Here is a 24,999-nt window from a genome sequence, read left to right as displayed (position 1 = left end):
TTTAGACTAGGTGCAAAGACCTCATCATAGTCATTGGCTGACTGAGCAAACCCTTGCGCTACCAATCTGGCTTTATGGGTAACACTCCCATCTACACTTGTGTTAATCTTGTAGATCCATTTACATCCTATGGCATGTTTACTTGGGGGTAACCTTACATTTTCATACACCTCTAACTTTTGTAAGGATTTCAGTTCCTTTTCCATTGCTGTTTTTCAAACTACCTGCTCCTCCTTAGGATACAGGGTTAATTCATGATAAGTAGCAGGAATTTTATTTGCCTGACATTGTATAGACGCCTGATACCTGTCAGGTGGTCTAGTTACACAAGCTGAACGTCTAAGCAACTCAGGCTCACCAGTGAACTCTCCTGTTTCACCTGCTCCCAATTCTTCTAGTTCCTCCTGTACCTGCACTTCCTCTTTAATTGCTGGTTTTACTATTTCACCACTAGGGACTACCTGGGTGTCGAAACTTAACAGTTTGTTGCAGCATCTTGAAATTAATGTGCCCCATACGTCTATGTAGTAAATGTATACATTAATCATGTGGTTTCACATTATCATAAGCTGTGTTAGCCATCTGGCCATCTGGTTTAACATATAAACCATTTGTTAATTTGGCAGTAACTCTATTTTCTTCTTTTTCAATTATACAGTTATCTCCCCTAAAGGTTACTACATAGCATCAGACCCCGGGGAAGGTCCTTGCAGTGAGGGGTAGTGTTGTGGCCCAGCAGGATCCGGTTGAGCTGCTGATGGACTTGGATAGCGAGGAACCATATGAGTCTGCCCTGGACGATGTGGAGGACCCTGGGCAGGGTTCAGACTCAGAGCAGGGACCAGAGAGGCTGGTTGACCATGGCCTGAGGCATGGAGCAGTGGGGAGGATCAAAGGCAGTTTGTCTCTGATGCTAGTTTGAGAAGGGCTGAGAAATGGAAGCAGCAACTACGTTGGCAGAATCACAGAAGATGATTAAGCACAGGTGGTTGTTGATTGGCCCCTCCCAAGAGAGATTATAGGTGAGGCGTTGGAAGGGGACATTTGCAGGAAACAACCGTTCAAATTAGTAGTTAAGAAAATCTATCTGTGTATTCTAGCCGTGTCTGTTCGTTTGGACTACCTGCGTTGCTTCGTTTGAACTATCTGGGTTGCTGCAGAGTTACTCTATTGAACGTGAGTTGCTTGGGCCCTCAGCCAAAGGATTCGTTATCTCAGTAATTGAACAGTGGCAAACAGTCAAGCCTGTGTTCTGGTTTATTCACAGGCCAGGGGGTCAAAACATAAATGCATGCACAAACCACCTCTGATTTGTTTGTATGGGGCCAAAGATGCTCATAAGATGAACACTTTTTGAATTTAGCTGACTTGAAGACTGCAAATGAGGTTTGGCTGCAATTGAGGTGTGCATGTGAGTGCATCAGCATGCCATATTGTGCAATTATTGAGATCGTTGTACAGAGTCAGGCTGCAGCCACAGACGAGTGTGGAGCAGCATTTTGTACACATGCAGACTCTATTTGTTGAGTTACAACAGATCATCTAGGTTATTTATGGGAGATATTGAAGAGTATTGGGCCTAAGACAAAACCTTGTGGTACCCCACTGCTTACCCATTAAGGACTACTTGTTCAGCACAGTTTGTCCGCCAGTTGAGAATTCATTTGGTGGTGAAGCTCTCTATCCCACTTTTTTCTAGCTTACCAAGAAGTAGGTTGTGGTTTACTTTGAAGAATGCCTTGCTGAAGTTTAAGTATATTGCTGGTCTACTAATTTAGTCACTATGTTGAAGAATGAAATAAGATTGGTTTGGCATGATCTGGTTTTAACAAACCCATGCTGAGTGCTAGTTATTATTTTAGTCATTTCTAGGTCTTGGCACATCTGTTTTTATTATCTTTTCCAGTATCTTCCTGGATATTGATGTTAGGCTGATTGGTCTGTAGTTTCCTGGGTCTGTTTTTTCCCCTTTTTTGAAGATGGAAACCACATCAGCTTTTTTCTAGTCTTCTAGTAGTTCCTCGGGGGTTCCAGGATTTTTGAAAGATGTGGTACAGTGGTTCTGAGATGTCATCTGCTAGTTCCTTTAGAACTCTGGGATGTAATCCGTCCAGTCCTGGTGATTTGTATTCATCAAGATCAGACAGGTGTTCTCTATTTTTTTTGCTTATTTTAACTTTTATTTCTAGTCTGTCTTTTACAGCTACGTTTTTGGTAGGTTGGGCTATAGTTTCTTTTTGCGTGACGACCAATGCAAAGAATGAGTTAAGCAGCTCTGCTTTCTCTCTGTTGCTTGTTACTTCCTTGCTGTCTTCTCTCTTTAGTGGACTGACTGTTTCCTTGATTTTTTTTCCTTATTATTTATATGTTGGAAGAAATTTTTTCATTATCTTTGACTTTTGTTGCAAGTCTTTGTTCATTCTGAGCCTTTGCTTTCCTGACTTCATCTTTGCAGATTCAGGCAATATATTGCTGATATTCTACCTTAGTTCTGTATCCCGCTTTCTATTTTTTGTACTTGTCCTATTTATCTTTCCATTTGTCAGAGAGATCTTTGTGCAGCCACTGCATAAGGGAATCTGAGCTGTATAAGAATAATGGGGGAATTTCCTTGTTTACTACCTTTTTGCCCTCTGTGCTGTGTGTTCTCTCTGTGATTTACCTGATTATGTTCCCGATGTGTTGATATCCCTGATGATGCTCCTGTTTGTGTGTCTTATTTATTGTAAATATATTTATTTATATAAAATTACTGGTTTTTGTAAGCATCTCTGACACCATTTGGACACCAGTTGCACAAATGATCTGACAGACGGTAAATTCTTTTTTTTTTCTCGAGATATTTAAATGGAGGGTAGATGGCCATATGTTGAGGATGCCACAGTTGTGGATCCTCAGCTCTTATATCTGCAGAACTTTGATTGACATTCAAGTAACTGCCTTCTATGCCTTCTTTTGAGTGACTTCTGGTTCATTTATCTGCCAACAAATGCAGAGTGAGAGAAACGGAAGCTGATGGATTCTTCAATTTCTTTATTACCATCCTGCATTATATCTCTAGGGATGGCAGTCCTCACTAGCCTTGTTCTGAAAGTACAGTAAAGCTCAGTGGGGGAGTGCAATTGTGATGACATTCTTTTCTGCCAACTCAGAGACAGAGAGAATGTGCATTTTTACAGCCATGAGGAAGTCCCCTTTTTCCTCTACCTTCTTATCCTAACCAGAAGACTGACATCCTTTGGCTTTCTCTTTGAGTCTCCACCTAGGATGGGAAGGATAGGGAAAAAAACCCCTCTTGATTGGTGAAAGATATTGGCTTTCTATTGGAGCATGTAATATCTGTAATAACTTTACTTGTCAGTTTGGGCTTTAGATTATTTTAATAAGTTGGTCCTATTGAGATGTGAATGTTGACTGAAATGAAGAATTGAGAGATCCTAACCGGGGTTGCCTCATATTTTTAGCCATACATCACTGTTTTGGCCACAGACTTTCTACATTAAAGTTAATATGGTCCTCCTCTGTATTTCCTCCTTTTATAGGTTAGAGGTACTATAAATTGTTTTGCTGCCTGAATGTCATTTGGGGTGGGGGGGGCACTCCCAAATGCATTGGCATACTCTGACTAAAACTCCATATGGGGCTGTAGAAAAAGACATACAAGACTGGAATGGGGAGACAGGAGCTGACGTTGCAACGATACGGACGTGCGATCTCAGAGTTCTGAAATTGCAGTCAACACTTTTGCCGCTGAATGGTCCATCTGGACCTAAACCATCCCGAAGAGATGGTGACAGGGACATCGCAAAGTCCCTGATTGATCCAAGAGAATCTCTTCTTGCCAGTAACAAAAAGCACAACCTCAAGCTACTGAAGTCGGGACAGCTCCACAACAGGAGGAAAGCGGAAAGAGAAAGTGTGTCCATCTGGTGAGGAAATCTTATTTTTATAAAAGACTGCCCAAAAAAGATTGAAGTTAAATTAAACTGGTAAAGAAAAGGAAATAAGCGGCAAAACTAAGCATTATTGGACAGTGTGTTATCTTTTTATTTTATTTTTTTCTATTGATTGGAGTTTTGTGAACATTTTTTACTTTTTAAATTGAAAGTATCAGATTTTCTTCTTCTATTTCTTTTTTAACCTATGGATTAAATATTTTCCTTTATTTCTACAATACTGGTTGGGATGGATTTTTTTTCTTTTTATTTTGTTTCATTTAAGAACTTTATTTCTTTTAAACCTGAAATATAAAGAAGATATAAAAGGAATATAAAGACAGTAGTAATCTTAGAGGGAAAAGAAATTACACTGCCACTTGGAGGTTGGAGGTTGAGACCTGGAAACATTGCTTTTTCTTTTTCCCCTTTGATCATTTTGACCTTGCACTTCAAAGGCTTCAGCTTGTTTATAGAGAAGAGCATGGGTTCTTTATGCAGGTGCTCTCTGGATGCTTGTTGGTAGCTGGAAAGAAGTAAAAACAAAGGTTTGTATTTAAACTAGAGTGGCAGTGTTTACTAACTGGAAGATTGGCACGTCTTCAAAAAGAAACCATAACATTACAACAGTTTATGTTTGGAATTCAAAAATTATTAGAAACAACAGAGAGAATTGAGAAGAGATGGGAAAATATTGAAAATATAAATTTTAATGTGGTAAAACAGTATGGAAAAATGGAAGATATTCAGCAAATGGAAAAAGTGGAGGCTAGAGTCCTAAAAACCCAAGGGAAAAATGAACAAAGAGACAAGATAACCGTGGATATTGACAGTGAACTGAGTGTGGTTGGAGATGGAAAGAGTGGAACAAGGAAAGGGAAGATGGATGGAAAGGTGCTTTACTCCAGATTTCAAGGTAGGGAAGAAAAAAGAGAAGAATGGATGGATTTAAGGAGAGAAACTTTGACAAAAACACTACTGATAACCAAAGATAAGCTGATTAAAGAAGCTGATGGAGGGTTTCCAAAACTTACAGGGGAACATGTTGATCTTGTCATGGCAGTATATACTAAATTAACTATATCCATTGATTTTCTTTTGTTTTTTTTTTATATTATATGCTTGAATATATAGGATATATTCTTTCACCTAGCACAAAATGATAATACTTTAGTTGACTATCTACTAGTTGACTATCTACTACTAAATGAGTTCATCATTTTTAATCTCATCTTTGGTCAAGTTCTTGATTTGTCCTGTGGCTCCCTCATATTGACCTTCATTTATAAATATGTGCTATTAATTTTCTTAATGTTCCTGCCTCCCTGCAGTCTTCTAATGAAGCAAAAGAAATTTCTCTACCATTTCAAGAACATGAGATGGGCTAAAGGCCGTCATGAAACTTACCTTTGTTATGTAGTAAAACAGCGGAATAGTGCCACATCCTGCTCCCTCGATTTTGGATATCTGCGTAATAAGGTAAAGGGACACAGATTTAGCTCCCATTGGGTCTTTTTTAGTAGAAGCCTACAAAAAGTGAAAGCAAGGGGCAAGGCTGCCTTGGTCTCCACATGGTCAGGTAACTCTGGGTTTTTGCATATTTCATTACAGTCCATCATTTTGCTTATTCAAATACTAGTCTTCCTGTGAACCAGTGAAAGGGCTGTGCAAAGAAAAAAGCAATGCTTCACAAAGCAAAACTGAGTTTTTGAAATGCTAAAGCAACTGTTCAAGGCAGCTACCATATTTGTATATATATCTGTGTGCATACACAGACCACATCTCTGAGGCCACCAGCAAAGCATAATGACGGGTGAAGAGAGCTTTAAAAATCCTTTGATGGGTGCAATTAACATGCATTGAGGAGTGTTGACATGCTTCATGAAGCATTTATTTTGAATGCTTTGGCGAGCATTGTTCCATGATTTTGCCAATTCATGTCACTTCCAGATTAAATAAATTGCAATATAATATGGATAATGTAGCTTTGATTTTTGCATAAAAACTCCTACCCTCTTTCAGTTATTTTTCGAACATTGAACAGAATGATTATTTCCTGTGCCAAAATTGCCCAGTCTTTGGCAAAAAGTGAAGCTGGTTCTAGAAACATTCTGCTTTCCTCTCCAATGTTTCCAGGTGACGCTTTCATTTGTGTGATAGGTTTCCATTAACCAATTAAAATGTTTTCCTTAATCCACTTTGGGAAGACAGGGAACAGATTTCATTACAGTCTTCTCATGAATTCCTTTAAGATATTTGAAGAGTGCTATCCCATATTCCCTCATTTTTCAAAAGTCTGAGATAGATTTTAACACTTTATTTCAATAGAAAAGACAGCCAAAAAAGGAGGAAGGCAAAAATGTGAAGTTCTGTTATATAGAACTTGGTGGCAGATAACTAAAGATTGTAGAAGCAAATAATGATGGTGAAAGAAAGAGAATTTGATTTCAATATAGTAGAATAGTTCCTTTTAAAAACATAACATCTTGCACCTGATGTTTTTATATCTTTTCTTTTAATAATTTTTTTAAAAAATTAAATTTAAAACAAATACATCATCCTTCTTTACATGCTATAGAAAGTGTTGGTTACAAAAAAAACACCTTTCATACATCTCTTCCACAGTCAACAAGCATATCTCATATTAACTTAAATATTTTAACTCAAATATTTATACATGTCACCATCATTATAACTCCATTTTCATTTGACTATAATTGTTTGAACGTCCTTCATCATAAAATATATCAAAGTTAAATACATAACCACATACTGGCCTTTCTATTGCTAAAATCCTCCACTAACACTAAATCCTTATGTCCTATTCTAGCTAAACATCCATAATATTTAATAACAAAGTTTTCTAATCCTCCTTTCCAAATCACTCTTTAAAGTTTACATTCAGTTGCCTTATGTTATACCCATATCTATATAAGCATTGTTATTTTTATCCCTCCTTTATTTGACTATATCCTGTATCATAACATTTTCCCCCTAATAATCAAAACTTTAATTGTATCTAACTTATTTCTATTATTATTATTATTATTATTATTATTATTATTATTATTATTATTGTATAATCCAAAGGGATTGCTAATCTTCATTAATGGGTGCCATTCAATATTCATATCCAATTATAATCATCATAACACTATACATTGCATACAATAGTAACATTATCAGTTATTTATTTAAGCTATATCTATTATCAATAAATTTCACTAGGTTTAACTGCTTTTAAGTTATATTCTTCCATCTATCAACCTGTATCTTTCCAATAACAAAACAATCTCATATCTTCTGCCATTTTCTTTTTTATTAACCTTTGTATATAATCCAAAAGGATTTCTAATCCTCCTTTTATGAGTACCATTCAGTATTCCTATCCAATTATTACTTATCATAACACAACACATTGTATACATTATTATCATTATCAATTATTTATTTAATTATATCTATTATTACTTTCACTAAGTTTAACTGGTTTTAAGTTATATTCTTCCATTTTTCAACCTGTATCATTCCAATAACAAAACAATCTCATATCTTCTGCTATTTATGGTGCCAATCCTCTAATCATCTTCTTGATCAGCTTTGTATGGACTTCTCTTAGCAACTCCATGCTTATAAGATCTCTCATATAATCTTGATGCCTTCTTTCTGTTTCCTTATTCAGCTTGTCTTTGATTGTCAGCAATGTTATCAATACTTTTGCTAGTGGAATTTCTTTCTTTGAGTCCATGGATTCTTTAATTTTTTCTTCTTCTATATCTTGCCCTCTGGAATAGATTTCCCCTCCATTTAATTCCTCTTTCAGTATTCCATTCTTTTCGTTTTCAGAGAAAAACCAATCACCATAAATATCAGCAGGTTTAATCTCTTTATATTCATTTTCCACTTCGGTTTTTTTGAGTTTCAATCACCCTGTCTTGCATTTGATAAACATCCTCAATTTTTTATCATATTTTATTGTTATGTGCTGTAAGTATTCCAGTTTTTCATCTATTCTTTCATATAATATTTGATAAATTCTGTATTTCTGAAAGTATCTTTTGCAAATTTGAGACTTCTAGGTTTTTTTGGAGTTGTGACATTCTAACAAACACAGCTGCTCTAGCTTGGAAGGTTAATAAGATTAAAGCATAGATTCACAAAGGATGTTGTTTCCACTCTAAAAGGCCATGTGTGTTTTCCTTCTTATCACTCTTTGTAGCCAAGCAGTAAAACCTTATGGTGCCAAGTCAAAAACAACCCGTGAAAGAACAAAAACCTCCCAGCCTCCAAGCAGCAGTTACGCTGTTAAAAAGTTTCCTTTTGTATCTTTTTTGTATTTCAGGTTAGAAAAAGGAGTCCAATATTTAAATGAATTAGAAAAATAGCAACAGCAATGAAAGAGGAAAACTTTAGCCTATAGATTACAGAGAATCATAAAGAGAAGGTAGAAGAAGAAAACTTAATCCATCCGTTTCAAAAGGCTTGAATAATTCCATCCATGAAGATAGCAATTAAAAAGTAAGATAAGCACTGTCCAAAATCATTCCAAATTTAATGCTTGACTCTTCTATTCTTCAATTTAAATTAATTTTTAAGTTTGTATAGGTAGTCTCTTTTTAAAACAGTAAAAGTTCCTCACCAGCTGGAAATACTTTCTCTTTCTGTATCTTTCCGTTTTGGAGCCGCCCCAACTTTGTCAGCCTTGGCTGGATTTTTTGCCGCCGGCTTGAAGAACTTCTCTTGCTTCTTTCAGGGATTTTGCGATATCCCCAAGATCAGCAAGAAGTATTCTTCCTGTTCACAGTCTCTTCAGGACGGTTTAGGTCTGTTTGGACCACCCAGCGGCAAAAGTATTGGCTGCGGTCTCAGAGCATTGAGATCGCACGACCATATCGTCGTGATCTTGGCTCCTCCCCCACCAGCATTTTTATATCTTTTCATGTTTTGTCTATCCTATCCCTAATAGGTCAAGATGCTTAGAGTACAATGTACATTACACTGATTTTGACTTGTGATTATCCAGTCTTTTTGATCCACCAAATTTTCTAATGCCTTACCTTGGTCCATCATCATATTTTCTAGTTTTCTATACCTAGATCCTCCTCTTTTTTAATCAGGCCAATTTGTTGGCCACTCTGCTAAGATCAGAAAAACAGTTGTTTTCTACCCTAAATTTCAAATTTGCATACTTGCAAGTTATTTATGCTAACCCAAGTGAATTAGCAAGTTATATAACCCATAGACCCATAGAGTTTTATGCACTAGCAAATGCCTGACCTTAAGTTTTGTTAAAATGTCCATCCTTGTTTCTTAATAGAATGCCATAACTCATACAAAGTGCTCAACAGTCCCACTAAGCAATGTGGTATAACTGCAGATATGCTTTTATTAAGAGTTTGGGATAGCAGCAAATAAATATGATACAGTTGCAAAAAGGAGAGATGCAGTTTTAGATTCCATTAACATAAGTATACCTGTGATTTCTAAATCAGAAGAAATTGTTCTATTTTATTCTGCTTGGTTCAGATTTCATCTCGAATACTACATCCTGTTCTAATTACTACATTTTAAAGATTCAAGGAAATTAAAACATGATTGGTGAAGAGCAACAAGGGTGATTTTTAAGACCAATGAAGAAAAAATGATGGAGTTAGATAGATTAGTCTTGGGAAAAAAAGTCAGGTGGAGGAGTAGCATACATTACTCAAATGTTTTAAAGAATATCATATGGAAGAAGATCAGTACATCTTTTCTCTCCTTGCAGAATATAGAGTAATGGATTTAAATGATAGAAAGCCAGATTTAGACTGAATATTAAGAGGAGAAAAAAAATATCCCCAATAAATATCATAGGACCAAAGATCTATTTTTGGCTACACTCAGTTTTAGTTTTCTTTAAAATTACCTTGAATCATTTGACCTCATCCATCACTTCTAAAGAGTCTATCTTTTTCCTGCTATCAAATTAGAGGTGGGTTGATCCCTGTTTGGCCTGGTTTGGCTGAACCGGTAGTGGTGATTTGGCCTGAGTCGCAGAACTGGCAATGACCCAGGTTCGCCACACCCCTGAACCAGTTCCCTGGTTTCACCTGCCATTGCCAGCATGTTTCCGTGCATGCACTGAACAATTTAAAGTCGACTGTGCATGCACAAGCAAAGAGCGGGGGTGGGGTGCACGCGCACGAACAAAGCGAGTAGCGTGTGCATGCAACGCGAACTTGTACAAACCAGTACAGGAACCCACCCCTGTATCAAATACCTAATGAGGGAAAAATGAAATAGCTGCCTTTTAATTGATAATTTTAGGAATTGTGTCTGGAAACATCTCAATGCCAGCATGATTAGTAAATGGAACTAGATGCATGTTGTAAAGAAACAAGACAGATAACTTTAAAAGGTTAAAAGAAGCTCTGGAACTTAAATCATATATATGTAGAAACCTTATTTGAAATGACCTCCTGATTAATTTATCAACCCAGAAGTGCACCTTCGTCACCCATTGTATCATTTTCTCTGCCAATTATCTAAATATCTTCCCAATATTGACAGCTAAGAATCAGCAATATAATTTATAAATGGCAAAACAATACCTGGAATGTGTTAAATTAAAATATGTTGTCCACTCAGAAATATTATACAGACAGACACACAGACAGACAGACAGATTCTTTGACTTGATATTATTTCTATGTATGAAGGAGTGTGAATATAGGAGGAAAACAATCAGATATATACAACTTTTCACTAGCAACTTGACATGATGTCATCTATGTGTTACAATCCTGATTGGGATTGAGCCTGTAAAGAAACCAATATCCTTGGGTTTTTTTATAGACTTTTTATAACCTTGTTTTTATAGGCTCTACCTTTCATTGTATGCTGGTCATATCCCAGTTTTTCTGTACCATTGTTATTTAGGCAGGTTGCCATGTTGAAGTTCTCTTCCTGCGTTACATTTCCACTTGGGATCTGGATCCAAGGCACTGCTATCGTATTACTTGGTTCACCTCCTGGAGCCCATGTTACGACTGTGCCCGGCATGTGGCTGACTTCTTGTGTGCATATCCTAACCTGACACTGCGCATTTTTGCTGCCCGTTTGTATTTCTGTGAGGAGCGCAATGCTGAGCCCGAAGGGTTGAGACGTCTACACCGTGCAGGTGCTCAGATTGCCATCATGACATTCAAAGGTAAGATATTGCAGAATGATAGCATCTAGAATAATAAATAATTGTGATTGCAAAATATAGCCAACACTGTAAAGCAGACATGTCCAGCCCACAGGCTGTGGACCACATTATGTTAAAATATCTATATCTAAAAACTATAACCAAAACTTTGCAGAATGTAAGTTTAGTACCTCTGTTTTAGAGTTTCAAAACCACTTTCACCAGTATGGAAACCACAATTAGCCCCCACCGGACCTAATAAAACTACCGCAGTCTAATAACAGGATATTGAGGTGGAAATAGTATTGAGAATAGGTAGGGAAAATATCACATGCTTTTTATAATCAGAGTAATAGAAGGGGCCTTGGACGTCTTCTTGTCCACCCCCCCTGCTGAAGCAGGAGACCCTATATTATTCTAGAAAGATGGCTGTCCAATCTTTTCTTAAAATCCTCCAGTGACAGAGTACCCACAAATCCTGGAGGCAAGCTATTCCACTGCTTAATTGTTCTCCATAACAGAAAAATGCTCCTTCAAGCTATGTTGGATCTCTATTTAATGATTTTCCATCCATTACTTCTTGTTCTGTCCTCAGGTGCTTTGAAGAATAGATCTGTCCCCTGTGATAGACTCTCAAATATTGGAAGACTGCTATCATATCAGCCCTAATCCTTCTCTCTATTACACTAGACACACCTGGTTCACACACCTGTTCATCATATAGTCCACTAATCATCTTTGTTGCTTTTCTCTTTTTAGAGTCTCAACTTTTTTTTGTGGTCACCAAAACTGGATGCAGTATTATTCCATATTTGTTCTTACCACTGCAGTATAAGGCACCTCACATGCTCTTGATACTATCTCTTTGTGGATGCAGCCTAGGCCTGCATTTACTCTTTTGGCAGCTGTAGCACATTATCCACTAGGACATCTAGGTCCCTCTCATAGTAACTGTTGTTGAGCGACATTCCATCTATTTTATTCCCATGCTGTTGATTTATTTATTTTTTTGCATAAGTGTAAAACCTTATTTTTCTCATTACTGAATTGCATTTTGTTGGATAAGCCCAGTGTTCAAGTCTCTTAAGATTCTTTTGGATCTTGAGCCTATAATCTAAGGTGTTGGCTATTACCAGAGCTTGGTGTCATTTAAAAAAAATTATGAGTTTCCCTTCTATCCCCTCATCTAGGGGAAGATACTCAAGAGCACTAGGTCTAAGATAGAAAATCGGAATACCCCATGGCATGCTTCTCTCCATGTGAATGTAATTCCACTAAGGATTACATGTTAAGTACAGTTGGTCAGCCAGTTATGAATCCATCTGGCAGTATGCTGTCTATCCCACATTTTTCTGTCTTAACAAGAGGTAGGCTGTGGTCTACCTTGTGAAATGCCTTGATGAAGTGTACTATGTCCAGAGCATTTCACTGGTCAATTAATTTAGTCATTGTCAGAGAATGCAAAAAGGGCTGTCTAGCACTTTTGACAAATACATACTGGTTTCTGGAAATAGCTTTGCTTATTTCTATGTGTTTACAGTTCTGTTGCTTGATTATCTTTTCCAGAATCTTCACAGATATTAAGGTCAGGCTGATTCTTCTGTAGTTTCCTGGATCCATTTCCCCCACTTTTGAAGACTGGAAACATATCAGTTCTTTTCCAGTCCTCTATTAGTTCTGCAGTACTCCAAAATCCTTGACAGATATGTTTCAGTGATTCCAAGATCACATCGATCAACTCCTTCTGTCAACTCCTGGGATGTAATCCATCTGGTTCTGGTGATTTGAATTCATTTAGAGTAGCGAATAAGTCTTTTCTTATTGTTCTCTTGCCTATTTTGATTTATATTCTAATTTGTCTTTTAAAGTATTGCTTTAATTAGATTGGACTGTTTTTTCCTTTTGTTTAAAGATAGATGCAAATAATAAATTAAGCAGGTTTTTTTTTTCTCCCTGCTATGTGTCATCTTTTTAATTTTATTTTTAAGTTTTATTTCAATTTGTCTTCCCCCTCCCCCATATCATACATATTTTATGGACAAAGTGTTGACCGGGTCATATTTTATACATCTCATTTATAATCATAATTTCAGTACATTCTAATCTCCCCACTTTCATTAATATTCATCTCTTTTATATAATCTTTTATCTTTTCCCATTAATTCATTTAAGGTTACAGATCATTACTAAACACCTAATCTTTACAAATTAATCATTTTTACTCATAGTTTTACTATATCAACTTTGATCATATTATTCTGTTTACATATTACTTTATCTTTTCTTATTCAATATTTATACATAGTTAACATCACTATATTCCCTCTATTTCTTTTTTACAGTTTTTCCAGATATTTACCCTGTTTCTTCTTCTCGAAAAAATATCTCACGAATTCCCCTTTCCCAATCATTAATATTTTAAAATTCCCCACAATGTTTAAATTACATTCAAAATTAATAGTATTATCAAATTATCTATTTTCATATCCCCATCTACTGATCTAACTCTTTATAATTTATATTAATATTTACCCTATAATTATATGTGCTCATACACACATTTTTTCCTATCTGAGTTCTGTGGTTGTGGCTTGGTGGTGGTGGGGCCCTGTGACTGAGTGAGCATGACCCTGAATGACACCGAGTTGGCCATGCCCACTCAGTCACGGGACCACCACCACCACCACCAAGCCACACCCACAGAACCGGTAGGGTAAAATGTGAATGTCACCCCTGCCCAATACTATTGCAATGTGCTTCTGGCACACCTTAGCTAACCTATTAGCAAAAAGTTCATCTATTGCCTTTCATTGGATAGTCTGTAACATAGACCTATGGCAGTGTCTTTTCTGTTTCTTTCTATAATACCCAAGTTTTTCATCTTTGTTTTTTTGCATTTCTGTAGAGATTTTTTCCCCAGATAATGCAACTTCACTTCTTTTTCTGTTAGGTCTGTTTCTTTTGAACAGTTTAAAGTCTTCTAGCAATATGTTCCAAACATGGGTTTCATCCCACCAAGTTTCAGTAATGGCAACAATGTCATTCCTGTCCCCGTGTACAAAGATTTCAAGCTGGCCTTGCTTGTTCCTCATACTTTGAGGAACTTTCAAAAGATTAGCACGGGGAGGCAGGTGGGAACAACTTCTAAAAGAGTCAAGTCAGCCAGTGAAGACAGAGTTGCTTTATTTCAAAAGAGATGTTTTATACATACTCCCATGAATTCTCAAAGCAACTCTTCCAAAAGAAAGATTTGCACAGCCTTAGGAGATATCAAACGGAATTTGAATGTTTCATGACTCTTTCTTATCAGACTATTTTTACTGCTGGAACACCTTTGTGGAAAACCGCCAAAAAACCTTCAAAGCCTGGGAAGGACTTCATGAAAACTCTGTGCGTCTTACCAGACAACTCAGGCGTATTCTTTTGGTAAACATTTACTTCTTTCACTTTCCTTCTTCTTTGCTGCTCTGCTCCCACTTGTCATTTCCTGCTTCTCCTTGGTGTAAGAGAATCCCTGCCCTCTATTTGCTCTTCTCTTGCCTTGGTTTCTCATTCAGACCCTTCCCTCCCCTTCCTACATTTCCTTGATGTTGCCAGTAGTTATCTTGTTATCTTGTCTCATATTCTCACAAGTGCTTTTGGGTCACTTATTTCTCCTTGATTCACAGCCTCTTTATGAAATTGATGACCTGCGAGATGCTTTCCAAACCCTTGGACTTTAAATTCCTGCTTGGAAAGAAATGAAGATGAAAAGATGCCAACATTCAACTTTTTCTCCCAGTTCTTTCTTTCCTACCATAAGTATCAAATTGTGAAAAAAGCATTTTAAAGAAAAAAATGGCAAGGTCTTCTGAATGAACTTTTTTTGCATACTGGGACTTGTACTCTCTCCTTCATGGGAAGAAGTCAATCCAATCAAACTGTCCAAGGCATGCGACCACATTACTATTACTATCACAAAGGTCAGCCAAACAAATAGATAATTTAGGAAGATAGCCGTTTGTACTAAACAAAAGGATCTAATTAAATCTCCTAGAATGAGGTGGAGGTCAAATATAAAACTTTTAAAATTGCCAGGGTATTTAGCATCCACAAAAAAGGTGAAATTTGAATCTTGATGCCTTAACACTGCATAGAAACTAATACATTTCACCATATTGTTACTAGTAGAGGCCCACTGTAAATCTGGAGGGCACTGTTGCTTTGACACTGGATTTGCGCTTGGTCTTCATTGTGTCATGATTGTAAGCCAAAACACTCTTGCAAGAAAGTATTTCTCATACTTTGGATTAACAGTGATGGCTAACCTTTTTCTAAAGATGTGCCAAAACTGTGTGTGTGTGCGCGCTATTGTGTACGTGCGTGCCCACCCACCTGCGCATGCGCGAGCGACCCCCACCTGTGTATGCACGAGCAACCCCCCCCCACTGTGCATGTGTCAATGACCCTCGCATGCGGAGGGAATTTCCACCCTCCCCAGGCCCTGGAGGCTTTTCTGAACCCTGGGGAGGGTGAAAACTGCCTCCCCCTGCCCTCCTTAGGCCTCGGGGGGGGGGGGCATTTTCACGCTCTCTAGGCTTCAGAAAAGCCTCCAGAGCCTGGGGAGGGCGAAAAACAAGCCCAAAAGACCAACTGGAAGTTCATTCCCGAACCTCTGGTTGGGGCGTTGGGCCTGTTTTTCACCGTCTCTGGGCTCTGGAGGCTTTCCTGAAACCTGGGAAGGGTGAAAACAGCCTCCCCCAGCCCTCCAGAAGGCTGAAAATCAGTGGCCGGTGCATGCATGCACCCCGGAGGTGAGGGCTGTCGAGGGCTGCCGTGCTGGTAAATATGGCTACACGTGCCACCTGTGGCATGCGTGCCATAGGTTTGCCATCACGGGTATATTCAATGTGTATAATGTGTTAAGTTAGATGTAGATTTTTCCATGCTATTTTTTTCAATAAGAACTAAAAAATAGCCACATTTTTTTCATGTCTTACAACATTTACAATAATGTTATCCAATTGATTAAGCAAACTAATACAAAATCTCTTAACTAAATAAGGACTTTTGACAACAAGGAAGTTATCAATCAGAAAAAGTTTATTTATAATTTTACTATTATGCATTCTATTAATTGTGCTCTGCAAATGCTAGCGAAGTGAGGGAAAGCATTTCAGAGTTATACTGGAACAATTTGAGGGACATCTGTAAAAATTGAGATTATTATGTACAAATATGTGTAATGTAAAATAAATATGTATTGCAATAATGATATTTTTGTGACAATGAGTGTTTATTGATTAGCCCTTGGGCCATATCAAAGTGCAAAGTTCCAGAAACAAATTATTACTAAAATTTGATAAAAACAATATAAAATGGAATTTGATAAAATACGATTTAAAATGGAACTGGAATAAAATACAGTCTAAAATGAAAGTGGAATAGAATACAATATTTTAAGATATAGATAAAATATGATAAAATTATACTTCAGTGTCACCCCTGCAATCTACCCCAATCAGTCCTACATATGCAGATTTCAACAGAACCATTTTGTTTAAGGGCTGTGCTGTGTTAAATGTTATTTTCTGGTTCTGGCCGGACATAAGGTAAGTTGTTTGGATATGGGGATCCCAATGGGCCATTCATTTGGTATATAGACCAAGATACCTGTCTCTCACACCCCACACCCCCTTATACAAGCAATAATCAAGTAAGATGTGAGCCAGGTCTACCTCTGCCGCTCTGCAAATGCAGAGATACTCATTGTAGGGTATAGAATGGGATCTCCCATATCTGACCATTATGTCAAGCTGTTTGGATCTTGCTCATGTAAATATCTGCCTAAGATGTTTTGGCAGCTGTAACTTCAAATAGCTGTCTACTTGAAAAGTATGCTTGTATTTACTCAGCAATTTCAAGATACCCACCTTACTGAGGATAGTTATATCATTTTGTGCTTCTATATCCTTAATTCTTTGGGCAGCTCTTTTTTTTTTTAGTTCTCCTGTAATGCAAGAGACAGGAAGGCCGCAGCTTCTCACAAAATTTGTTAGTTTGCTGATCCAAGAGATTTGTGATTGTAATTTTATTGGCTCTAGTGGACATAATTTGGGGAGTCTGGCAGTCTCCATTTTATTGACTTTGCACCAGTAGTTATATAATCTAATTTATTCTATTCTATTCTATTTATTCTAATCTATTGTTTGGGTGTGCCCTGGGTTGGCACAGTGTAGGCAGGCATTGCTGTTTCTTGGTTCTCTGCCCCTTCAGTTTCTTTGTGTGGATTCTCAGCAAAAAACTTTGATGGTGCTTTGCTTCCAGTTAATTTTGGGGTTCCATTTTTTCAGCCATGCAAGGCCCAAAACTAGTGGCCATTCCATGTCAGGTGCCACTATAAATGTAAGTATTTCTTCGTGGCTCCCAATGTCTATCTGTAGAGGCTCAGTGGCAAAAGAAGCTGGCTCCCCTCCCCCCCCTGCTACCGATCCATCTAGTTGGCAAAAAGCTATGGGGTTTTTCAACTTCCTTACATTAATCCTCAACTTTCTTACTAGGGTTGGGCTGATCAAACAGCGGCTGCACCCTGAGGCCACTAAAGCAGAGATTTTTACCCCCCTCTCCAGTTGGAGGGCAAGTGGCTTAATTGGTTTCCTTACCAGTGGTTCATCCTCTGGGTCGCTTCCGAATGAGTATGCTTTCCTCCTCAAAGAGGGGAGGGGGTGGAGATTCTACAATCTCCCTGCTCCTCAGGGCCGTCTCCTTCCTGCGCTGGCCAGGTTTCATAGGTTTCCCCCCCAATGAACGCTCTGGTCTCCTAGCCGGTATTTGAGAACGGCATTCTGCAGCTCGGTGCCCCTCCTTTCCACACTTGAAACAGGCTGAGGGTTTCGGAGAAGATGCCATTTGCAGATTGAAAGCTTCTTGCTTCCATTGGGGTGGGGATTTCTTCCACACTCACCCCATGGTTCCTGGCCATGTTGATCTCAGCATCTTCAGTAGTGAGATACCACTCATGTAGGTCATTCGGTGCACCTCGGGCCACACAGGCATTGTAGATGTCATCAGTCAAGCCCATCCTTGAACCAGCTTACCAGGATATCCTCTGGCCAGTTCACATGACATGCCAGGTCTCGGAATCCTTCGGTACACTCTGCCACTGGCCGCCAAGGCGCCAAGGTGGCGCAGTGGTTAAATGCAGCACTGCAGGCTGACTGCTAGATCAGCAGTTCAGTGGTTCAAATCTCACCGGCTCAGGGTTGACTCAGCCTTCCATCCTTCCGAGGTGGGTAAAATGAGGACCCGGATTGTTGTTGGGGGCAATATGCTGACTCTGTAAACCGCTTAGAGAGGGCTGAAAGCCCTATGAAGCGGTATATAAAAATCTGCTATTGCTAAATCTAAAAAAAATCTGCTATTGCTATTGCCATCCCTGGTTCATAACTTTAATGTGGTCATGTGCTTTGTGCTCTGCGAGGGGGTCCTCGAAACATCATCGCAGGACCATCATGAAAAGTCCCGCGGTTCTGGCGCATCGGCATCATGTAGGGTCACCATCCATCTGGCAGCGGCTCCTTCCAGGGCTAAGGTAATCATTTGCACTCGGGATCCTTGGGTTGGAAAATCACGCCTGTATTCTTGCATGTAGGTGAGCACGTGTACCAAAGAATCCCAATTTTTTCCGGTTCCTATCAAAGTTCACCCCAAGGGAAGGAGTTTTTCTTTCTAATTGCAGGTTTTGGGGTTGGTTGGGAGTGGGCCCCAATCCACGTGCTAACTAGCGGGGGGGGGGAGTGTTTGCTGGGTCTCCTGCTGCTGCTGCTGCACCTTAACCCAAAGTCCAAATAGCTTTGGAAGAATTCTATAGATTGAAATCCTAAAGGGGAAAACAAATAAAGATGCCTGGGAAACTGAAAAACAGAGATTATAAAAGTCCAGTATAACAGAATGCTACAGAGAAAGAAAAACAAGGGACCTCAGAGAAAAGCAGCATAGTTGCATAAAGAACTCTCCCATAAACTGTGAGACAAAAAGGACAAGTATAAAAAATTGAAAGAGGGGGGAGGAGCCAATGTTGCAACAAGATGGTTGTGTGGTGTCAATGCTCTGAGACCACAGCCAATACTTTTGCCACTGGGTGGTCCCAACGGACCTAAACCATCCCGAAGAGACGGTGAAAAGGAAGATTACGTCTTGCTGATCTCTGGGATATCGCAAAATCCTCGAAAGAAGCAAGAGAAGATCTTCAAGCCGATGACAAAAATTCCAGCCACAAGGCTGACAAAGTCGGGGCGGCCCAAACGGAAGGATATGGAAAGAGAAAGTGTTTTCATCTGATGAGGATTTTTTATTGTTTTAAAAAATAGTCTGCCTATAAAAACTCAAAAACCAATTTAAATTACAGAATAGAAGAACCAAGCGGCAGAATTGAATTTGGAATGGTTTTGGACAGTGGTTATCTTACTTTTAAATGTTATTTACATGGATGGAGCCTTTTGAAATGGATGGACTAAGTTTGCTTCTTCTCTCTTTGTCACTCTCTATAATTCACAGATTAAAGTTTTCCTCTTTATCCTTGTGGCTATTTACAAAAAGAAACTCCTTAAGAGTGTTTAGGCTCTTAAAGTAGTAGAATACTCTTTGAATATTCAAACGGAATGTTTCTTCTTTTCTTTTCTTTCACAGATTGCTGACTTGGCGCCCAAGGCTTTGTTTTGGCTACACACTGATGGACACACAGATGTCCCTTTGAAATTTGATCAGAGAGGAGAAATCTTTTAAGCTAGGGTTGCTGTGTTGTGAAGAATGACACAATACCCAGAAAAAATAGAGGTCTTGACTTTGCAAGATATACTTTCAGAACTACAGAAATTATTAAATAAAAAAGAGAAACAATTGGAATACTTAGAGCACATAACAAGAAAATATGATGAAAAAAATTGAAAATGTTCATCAAATGCAAAATGGGATGATTGAAACTCAAAACACCGAAGTGGAAAATAAATATAAAGAGACCAAACCTGCTGATATCTATGGTAATTGGTTTGTTCCTGAAAATGGAAAGAATGGAATACAGAAAGAGGAATTAAATGGAGAGGAAATCTACTTCAAGGGCCAAGATATAGAAGAAGATAAAATTATGGACTTAAGGAAAAAATTCAACTAGCAAAAGTTTTGATAACACTGCTGACAATCAAAGACAAACCGAACAAGGAAACAGAAAGAGGGCATCAAGATTATATGAGAGATCTTATAAGCAAGGAGTTGCTAAGAGAAGTCCATACAAAGCTGATCAAGAAGATGACTAGAGGATTGATACCACAAATGGCAGAAGATATGAGATTGTTTTGTTATTGGAAAGATACAGGTTGATAGATGGAAGAATATAACAAAACCAGTTAAATCTAGTGAAACTTAGTAATAATGGATATAATTAAATAAATAATTGATAATGATAATAATGTATACAATGTATTGTGTTATGATAAGTAATAATTGGATAAGAATACTAAATGGTTCTCATGAAAGGAGGATTAGAAATCCTTTTGGATTATATACAAAGGTTAATAAAAAAGAACTAAATTAGATATAGTTAAGCTTTGATTATTAGGGGGTAAAATGTTATGATACAGGATATAGTCAAATAAAGGCGGGATAATGATGACAACCTATATATATATGTGTGTATGTTGTGGCCCAGCAGGAGCTGTTGGAGCTGCAAACAGACTCCGCCAGCGAGGGGCCTTATGAGTCGACTCTGGAGGAGGTGGAGGACCCTGTACAGGATTCAGACTCCAAGCAGGGTGCAGAGAGGCTGGTTGGCCACCAGGAGGCACCTAAGGCATGGAGCAGCGGTGAAAGCAGAAGGGAGTGTGCTCCTGATGTCATGCCTTGGAGTAGTGATGAGGAGACAAGGGAGGTGGTCCTGGATGCCTGGCAACACCGGGCAGATCGACAGAGAGAACAGCTACGCAGTTACAAAACATAGTTGGACCCAGGTGGTTGCAATTAGGCTCCTCTCAAGATTGTATTTAAGGAGAGACTCTGGGAGGAGTCTGATTTGCAGGATTCAACTTCATTCTAAACTCTGGAGAAGCTGTTATCTGTCTCTGTCGAAGTCTGAGTTGCTGCCAAGATTCTTATCTGTTTGTTATGCTTGGGCTTTCAGCCACCGAGATTTATGTTTCCTGCTAATAAAGTACTGTGAAATTCTACTTAAGCTTGTCATGGCATTCGTTACTGGACGGAGGAGGGGGTCAGAACATATATGTATGGGTACAATATAAGGAAACTGGTTTCATCTGCAGTCTTTTGGGGGGAAATTGTTATTTTTTGGTGTTTTCCTGGCACTGTCATAGTTTGTGTGTGTGGGTTTGTAATGTCCCGCAGTTATCTAAACATAAATAATGATCAAGTACTAATAATATTTCCTTATACATTTTATTGACCTTTCCTTACATAATTGGTGTTTTCTTTCATATTTTTAGATTTCTAATTGCTGTTTCTGTTAGTTAGCAATTGATAAAACAAATCCCACATAAAAAAGTATTGGAAGCCTTCTTGATTTTAATTGTTAATTTATTCATTCCTGCACATTCTAATATTTATTCATTTTCATATCTTTGTTTTTTCCACTGTTGTGCAAAGACAATTCCAACAGCTGTTACCATGTGTAAAATTAAATATGTATTTATTACCTTTGAAATACAAGTAAGTAGTAACCTACTTTCCTTCTGTAAGTAGCTCTTTTATTGTTTTGTGTACTTATTTTAATCTTATTTAAGTAGTAAGTGCACAAAATAATAAATTACCTTTTTTATATCTTCTTTTTGTAGATCATCCACTGGGGCAAAGAATTTAGTGACATCGTCTTGGCCACTCCCATCCAGTCACGTGACCGGCAAGCCACTCCCACCCAGTCACATGGCTGGCAAGCCACTCCCACAAAGGAGGCCACACCCACAGAGTAGGTTCCAAAATTTTTTGAAAGCCACCACTGCATAAGGGTAACATGTATAAATATCTGAGTTAAAATACTATGGCAGAAGATATGAGTTTGTTTTGTTATTGGAAAGATACAGGTTGATAGATGGAAGAATATAATTTAAAACTAGCTAAACTTAGTGAAACTTAGTAATAATAGATATAATTAAACAAATGATCGATAATGATAATAATGTATACAATGTGTAGTGTTATGATAAGTAATAATTGGATATGAATATTGAATGGTACCCATAATAGGAAAATTAGAAATCCTTTTGGATTATATATAAAAGTTAACAAAAAAGAATTAAATTAGATACAGTTAAGCTTTGATTATTAGGGGGTAAAATGTTATGATACAGGATATAGTCAAATAAAGGAGGGATAATGATGACAAGCTATATACATATATATGAGTATAATATAAGGAAACTAGATGAAAATTGCTAACAGCGATTTGGAAATGAGGATTAAAAAAGTCTGTTATTAAATATTATGCTAGGACAGTACATAAGGATTCGGTGTTATTGGAGGATTTTAGAAATATTAAATGAAATGCCAGTATGTGGTTATGTATTAAATTTTGGTATATTTTATGATGGACATTTAAATAATTATAGTCAAATATAAATGGAGGTACAAGGATAACATGTATAAATATTTGAGTTGAAATACTTGAGTTAATATGAATTATGTTTGATGACTGTGGAAGAGATGCACAAAAACCTTTTGTAACCAACTGATACACTTTCTACAGTATGTAAGGAAGGAAGATTTTATGTGTTGTATTTGTTTTGGGGAAAAAATTAATTTAAAAAATTGAAAGAGGGGCACATAACTAAAACAGGACACCAGGAAACCCAAGGCTCAGAGCGAACTAAGTAAAAGCTCTTAAACATGTTTAAGAATGAAAAATATTTTATCAGAAGTCTGACTTAATATTGAGAAAAGGCATATATGGTGCCTCTTTTAACTATTTAAACGGACGGAGGACACGTGTGTTGGTGCCACAGGCGTCTCACCTGGGGATGTAAAAGGTGCGGGTACTTTTGTGTTCTAAGCATCCCGTGTTGTTCTTTTATTGCTTCTGTATGATTTTCAGGAAATTTCTTGCGATGTTGACTAGAATCTGCCCTCCAAGGCCCTTTTCAATCCTGCGTGTGTGTATATATATATGGATTTGGCGTTTCCCCACTTTTAGTCCCCACTTTGACAGCTTCGTTCAAACCCCGCCTGCTTCCCGCTGTTCCTGGGAGCGGCGGTCTGGTAGCAGGGCCATTCCTGCCTGCCTGCCTTCCTCCCTTCGTGAATCCTTGTCCGCAGAAATCCAACAAGGAAAGCCTATTCCTATATCAGCTGCGTCTCCTGAACTGCCAGCCGCCGTAGCGGAGAGAGCTCGCGCCGCCTCACGCGCTTCTGCGCCGCCTGCGGCCGAAACCCAGGCCCGAAATCCAGCGGCGACAGGAGCCGACCCCGAGCACCCGACCCCCCCCCCCGTCGCCATGGCAACTGCAAACCTCGCTAGCCGAGGGCTCGGGGCGAAGGCGAGTCACGTGCTCCGGAAGAACCGCCTTCTGGCGCCCCCTTTGGCAGGAAGTGGGTAGACGAGGAGAAGGAGGAGGAGAGGAGGAGGAGGGGGGAGCCTGAACCAAGGAAATTAAACACACGGCGGCGGAGGGGCCGCTTTATATCGCGAGGCGGCTTCGGCTCCGGGAAAGGCGACCTGCCGAGGGGGCGCAGTGGCAGCCCTTCGGGCCCCTCCCCTCCCCCCTCCCGGGCTTCTTCGCCGGATCCCGGCTCCGCCCCGCCCTCCCGTGGCTGGGAGGGCTGGCCTGGGTCGTTGGCGCGCCCCCTTCGGGGTAGACTCTAGGCCTAGCTGGAAGCAGAGGTAAGGAAGCGGTGCCCGGCCCAGGACTCACACCTGCGGGCCACTTTCCCTCCTGCGGCCGCTGTGGTTCCCGCCCCTCCTTCCGCCCCGCGCACTTCCGCACCGTTAATGTTGTTGGTGGGCTGCTGCCTGTGGGTGAGGTCTGCTTTCCTCCCAGGCGCCTCTCGATGGTCCCCGCGATGAGCAGCGGTGTCCCGGGCCAGTCGTTTACTCTGCCTCGCTCCGCTCGCATCTGGCTCCTTTGATAGCTGCACTTGAAACACGTGTTTCCCGCGTTAACATTTTACCTGCACGGTCCCCGAAGGGCCTCCTTGTACACAAGCGTCTGCGGCGCTTTTGGCAGCACGAAGGCTTCAGCAGCACCCTGTCCGGTCCTTCTCTGCCCACCTGCTCCCTGTCGTCTATTAAAAGAATTCTATTGGAACCTGGAAAGCGCCTGACCGGCTTCTGTAGACTATGGCTCATTTAGCTTCTTATTGATTAAAAGCATCAAAATACAAGGGAGGTAACTCCGGAGCTGGCTAACAAACTTCCAAAATGTACATTGACTCCACTCAGAAATTCAGCATTTTATTGGGGATAGATAAATGGCAGATAAAAGGTATCAAGAAATGCATCAGACTAAAAATAAAAATTAAAACATAACTTGCCTCTGGTATCTAGACATCCGACTTAGAACTAAGAAGAAATTTTCTGATAGAACAATTAATCAGTGGAACAACTTGTCTTCCCTGGAGGTCCCTGCTTGAGCAGAGGGTTGGGCTAAAAGACTCCCAAAGTCCTTTCCAGCTCTGTTCTGCTACCTGTTCTTTCCTTAGGATTTGTCCTAATTAAAACAAGTTCTATTTTTTTCCTCTTGGAGAAAGAAACATTCACTCATTGAAAACCTAAACTGCAAATTGTGTCAGAACATTGTACTCGCCCTTTTAAGGAGAATGAAAATGCAAGCAGTTGAAGATTGATTCAGAAGGCATGGGGGAATTATGTTATTTCTTTCAAAATTTCTTCCCCTGCTTCTAGCAACATAATTTCTGGTATTA

At 39.0% G+C, this 24,999-nt stretch overlaps 1 protein-coding gene and 1 long non-coding RNA gene across 2 annotated transcripts; one reads left to right on the top strand and one right to left on the bottom strand.

The window, feature by feature from the left end:
* Positions 1–4,354: 4,354 nt before the first annotated feature.
* Positions 4,355–24,317, bottom strand: LOC116504157. The gene is made up of 3 exons (XR_004254776.1): positions 24,063–24,317; positions 5,343–5,402; positions 4,355–4,461 (listed from the first exon to the last, which is right to left on the bottom strand). It is a non-coding gene; the product is annotated as an uncharacterized LOC116504157 (long non-coding RNA).
* AICDA (activation induced cytidine deaminase) lies at positions 4,890–14,825 on the top strand. The gene is made up of 4 exons (XM_032211017.1): positions 4,890–5,414; positions 10,854–11,124; positions 14,414–14,529; positions 14,772–14,825. The coding sequence occupies exons 1-4, from the start codon at positions 5,247–5,249 to the stop codon at positions 14,823–14,825; spliced, it is 609 nt and encodes a 202-aa protein (XP_032066908.1). The 5' UTR covers positions 4,890–5,246.
* Positions 24,318–24,999: the final 682 nt, after the last annotated feature.

This window comes from Thamnophis elegans, chromosome 2 (genome assembly GCF_009769535.1).
Source record: "Thamnophis elegans isolate rThaEle1 chromosome 2, rThaEle1.pri, whole genome shotgun sequence".
NCBI lineage: Eukaryota > Metazoa > Chordata > Lepidosauria > Squamata > Colubridae > Thamnophis > Thamnophis elegans.
The sequence above is the reverse complement of the archived record's forward strand: the minus strand, read 5'-3'. Positions and strand labels throughout refer to the sequence as shown.

Bases quoted from the DNA above. Each gene is read 5' to 3' on its own strand.
- AICDA (XM_032211017.1), top strand. From the start codon at position 5,247: ATGTTCCTGCCTCCCTGCAGTCTTCTAATGAAGCAAAAGAAATTTCTC. The intron at 5,415-10,853 runs GTAAAGGGACAC...ATTGTTATTTAG, and splicing joins TTGGATATCTGCGTAATAAG to GCAGGTTGCCATGTTGAAGT. The intron at 11,125-14,413 runs GTAAGATATTGC...CTTTCTTATCAG, and splicing joins TGCCATCATGACATTCAAAG to ACTATTTTTACTGCTGGAAC.